This window comes from Lactuca sativa, chromosome 3 (genome assembly GCF_002870075.4).
Source record: "Lactuca sativa cultivar Salinas chromosome 3, Lsat_Salinas_v11, whole genome shotgun sequence".
Classification (NCBI taxonomy): Eukaryota; Viridiplantae; Streptophyta; class Magnoliopsida; order Asterales; family Asteraceae; genus Lactuca; species Lactuca sativa.
This window is the reverse complement of record NC_056625.2, coordinates 191,764,412-191,767,706: the sequence shown is the minus strand read 5'-3', so window position 1 is coordinate 191,767,706 and position 3,295 is coordinate 191,764,412. Positions and strand designations below refer to the sequence as shown.

Here is a 3,295-nt window from a genome sequence, read left to right as displayed (position 1 = left end):
TTTAGTGAATGTAAGAATAAAAGTTCCAAAAATGATATAAATTTTATCGATTATAGTATTTTATAATTATATTGAATGAACAAATTTATGAGAAAAAATGGTTCTAAATTGATACAATTATTTTTAGGGATTAAATTTGATACAATTAATTTTTATGGATTAAATTTGTAAACAATAAAGTCATGTTGAAAACTAGGAAATAATCATATTTTAAGAGGAATTATTATGTAATAATTGGTTGTAGGGTTGTCTAAATAGGCAAAAATGGAATCTGCCTTTAACCAACCCTAAGTAATGAATGCCAATAGATATAAATGTCAGTGGAACTATAAGAAGTTGGAAATATCAATACCTTTATATTTATATTTGGATCTGACCAAGTATGCAGTAACTAATTTCATGGGGTCCGGGAGTACACATGTATGATTCGATCATGACAATTATTATTGTTGATTGAGATTGTTTCACGTGCATCCACTCAATTTTTTCCTAGAATGTCAGTTCTCCATCGTCATCGTTCACAATAAATTTAGAATCCAAGAAGAGCAGCTAGCAACAAGATCGAAATGGAGATCATGAGCAAGTTAATTTTGGTTTCACTTTCATTGATTTGGTGTATAGGGGGGATTGTTGAGGGTTTCACATATGATGACAAAGAGGTTGAGACAGAGGAGGGAAAGTCAGCTATGTTTGAAAGGTGGAGGAGTCACCACAATATGCAAGCTATGCGCGACAAAGACAAAAAGAAACAGTACGAAGCGTTCAAGGCAAACCTGAAAATTGTTCACTCGACAAACAAGGCAAAGAAGCCATATAAGTTACAGATGAACAAGTTTGCAGGGATGAGTAAGGCCGAGTTTCAGAGCAAGTATACTGGATTGAAGGCTTCTCCAAAGATCCGGCCAGGAATGAAGTCTATCGTCAGCGAGGCCGAGTGGCCTCACCCTTTCAAGTATCGTAATTTCACTGATGTCCCACCGGCTATTGACTGGAGAGCCCAAGGTGCCGTCACCCCTGTCGTGAATCAAGGAGGATGTGGTAAGTGGTAACACGTACGTACGTTTTTGCTTTCTATAAACAGGATTTGTATTTGTATTTGTAATATACTTAATTATATATTAGTATTACACATGCATGCATGCAGGAAGTTGCTATGCGTTTGCAGCAGCAGATACAATTGCATCGTTACACGCGATCAGAACAAAGCAACTAATAGAATTATCACCTAAAGAAATTGTCGACTGTTGTAATTGTGGCGGATGTAACGGAGGGAAAATGCACGATGCCTTCTTGTACGTTGCAAACAATAAAGGTCTAACAACCGCCAAAAACTATCCTTACAAGCCTGTGGCTGAGACTTGCAATGTTAAAAAGGTTAGATTGAGTAATGCATGCATGTCGCAAATCAAAACTTGTTATCATCATCATTATCATCTCATCTCAACTTTTTGAATGAATATATAACAGGAGCACGATGTTGCGGTAGAAATTCATGGATATGAGCGGGTGCCATTTAATTCTGAGCCGGCTCTTATGGCATCAGTTGCGAACCAGCCTGTACAAGTTTCAATTGAATGTGAAGAACCTTTTATGCTGTATAAAGAGGTAACTCAAACCTTATTCAGCTGTTTACCATAATTAAAAGATAGATTATATATAATTAATTAATTAATAATTGATTAACAGGGAGTTATGACTGCACCTACTGGAACCAACACTGCGCATGCAGTCGTAATTGTTGGATACGATACGGATCCTGATGGAACCAAATACTGGATAGTGAAGAACTCTTGGGGAACAGATTGGGGAGAGGAAGGATACGTGAGACTCCTTCGTGGAGTTCCAGAGAAAGAGGGGTACAGTGGGGTAAATACGAAACCTCGCTTTCCTACCAGGGAAGAAGCTGGTCAAGATGATACAGGACGCGGCGACCCTGTGGTTCATATGAGTAGAGACCTCTAGAGGAACCACAACATACTCTACGTACTTATTAATCTCCCTTCTGGCAGGATGCGAGGTATGATACGATTATTGATCATAACGGAGATTCATGATAAATTTTCTTTTAATTTTGTAATATGGAATTCAACATATAACACTTCTTTATTATACCCAAAAGTTTGTGGTCAAATCATGTTCCAGCATTTGTTTCTTAAGATGAATGGCTACAAAACATCTGATTTTGGGGGTGCCATTATAGTAATTATGATGGAGTTAATTTTTGATGTAAAGAATTATACGGATAAAAATGTAATGTAAGTGAGATGTTATTGACGCCCCCATTCATATATAGCATCTTCCAGGTTTATGCGCCTGGATTTGTTTCTCAACAACTCAAAGTCTAACATGTTTCAGCTGTTTATTTTTATTTTTCTACGAATTTGTTTTTTGTCCTAGTTTTTTTTCTTTGTAATGAAAACTAAAAAATCGTTGCTCTTAAATATTTGTTTCATACAAAATGAACATAATAATGAAAACTAATAAAAAAACTTAATGTTTATATTATTTTTTTCTAAAACCAAAAGAAGCAATTGGGTCCGCATTTCATTGAAATTTAAGAGAATATTCTTGAGTTAGGTAAATAAAACCGGAAACAAATTAAAAAAAAAAAAAAGAAAAAAAAAAAAAGAAAACATCAAAAACTGATAGGATCCAAAGTTATTTATTTTATGCAACTAAACAATAATTAATAATACAAGATACATAGATAAGTTACCTACAATTGAAGTCTAAAAAGAATTCTAAAAACTCAAACCCGAGTTTCTCTATCAAAATTGAAAACTTTGGCTTCAAACATACAAGATTTTCAAGCTCTCTTCTTTCACAAGAAAATGCACATTTAGGGACGACAACATGCGTCGCAAATAGTCAAGATTGTCGCCCCTAAAGGTAATAGGGACGACATGTCATCTCAATTAGGTCGTCGCAAATACCTCGTAGTTAATACTCAAAAGTCGTCCCTAATACATGTCGTCGCTAATAGCTGTCGTCGTCCCTAAAGGTGTCGTCCCTAATAATATTTCGGCTACCGGTCAGTGTTACTCCGGCCAAATATTCCGGTGGGATGTGTCGTCGCTAATACGATCGTCCCTAAAGATGTCGCCACTAATGCTTGTTTTTTTTATTTATTAAATTTATATTTTATATTAGTTTATATTATAAAAAATATAAGATTTATAAAATTATAAAACTTATAATTTAAAAATCTGCATTATATAAAACATCAAATAACATTACATAAAATATATCACATTAACATCATCTAAGTCCATAATAACATCATCCATAACATAAA

The 3,295-nt window shown here is 34.6% G+C and overlaps 1 protein-coding gene across 1 annotated transcript; it reads left to right on the top strand.

The window, feature by feature from the left end:
• The first annotated feature begins 501 nt into the window (after positions 1-501).
• Positions 502-2,144, top strand: LOC111904304 (ervatamin-B). Its single transcript, XM_023900076.2, has 4 exons — positions 502-1,038; positions 1,145-1,374; positions 1,468-1,605; positions 1,687-2,144. The coding sequence occupies exons 1-4, from the start codon at positions 567-569 to the stop codon at positions 1,960-1,962; spliced, it is 1,116 nt and encodes a 371-aa protein (XP_023755844.1). The 5' UTR covers positions 502-566; the 3' UTR covers positions 1,963-2,144.
• Positions 2,145-3,295: the final 1,151 nt, after the last annotated feature.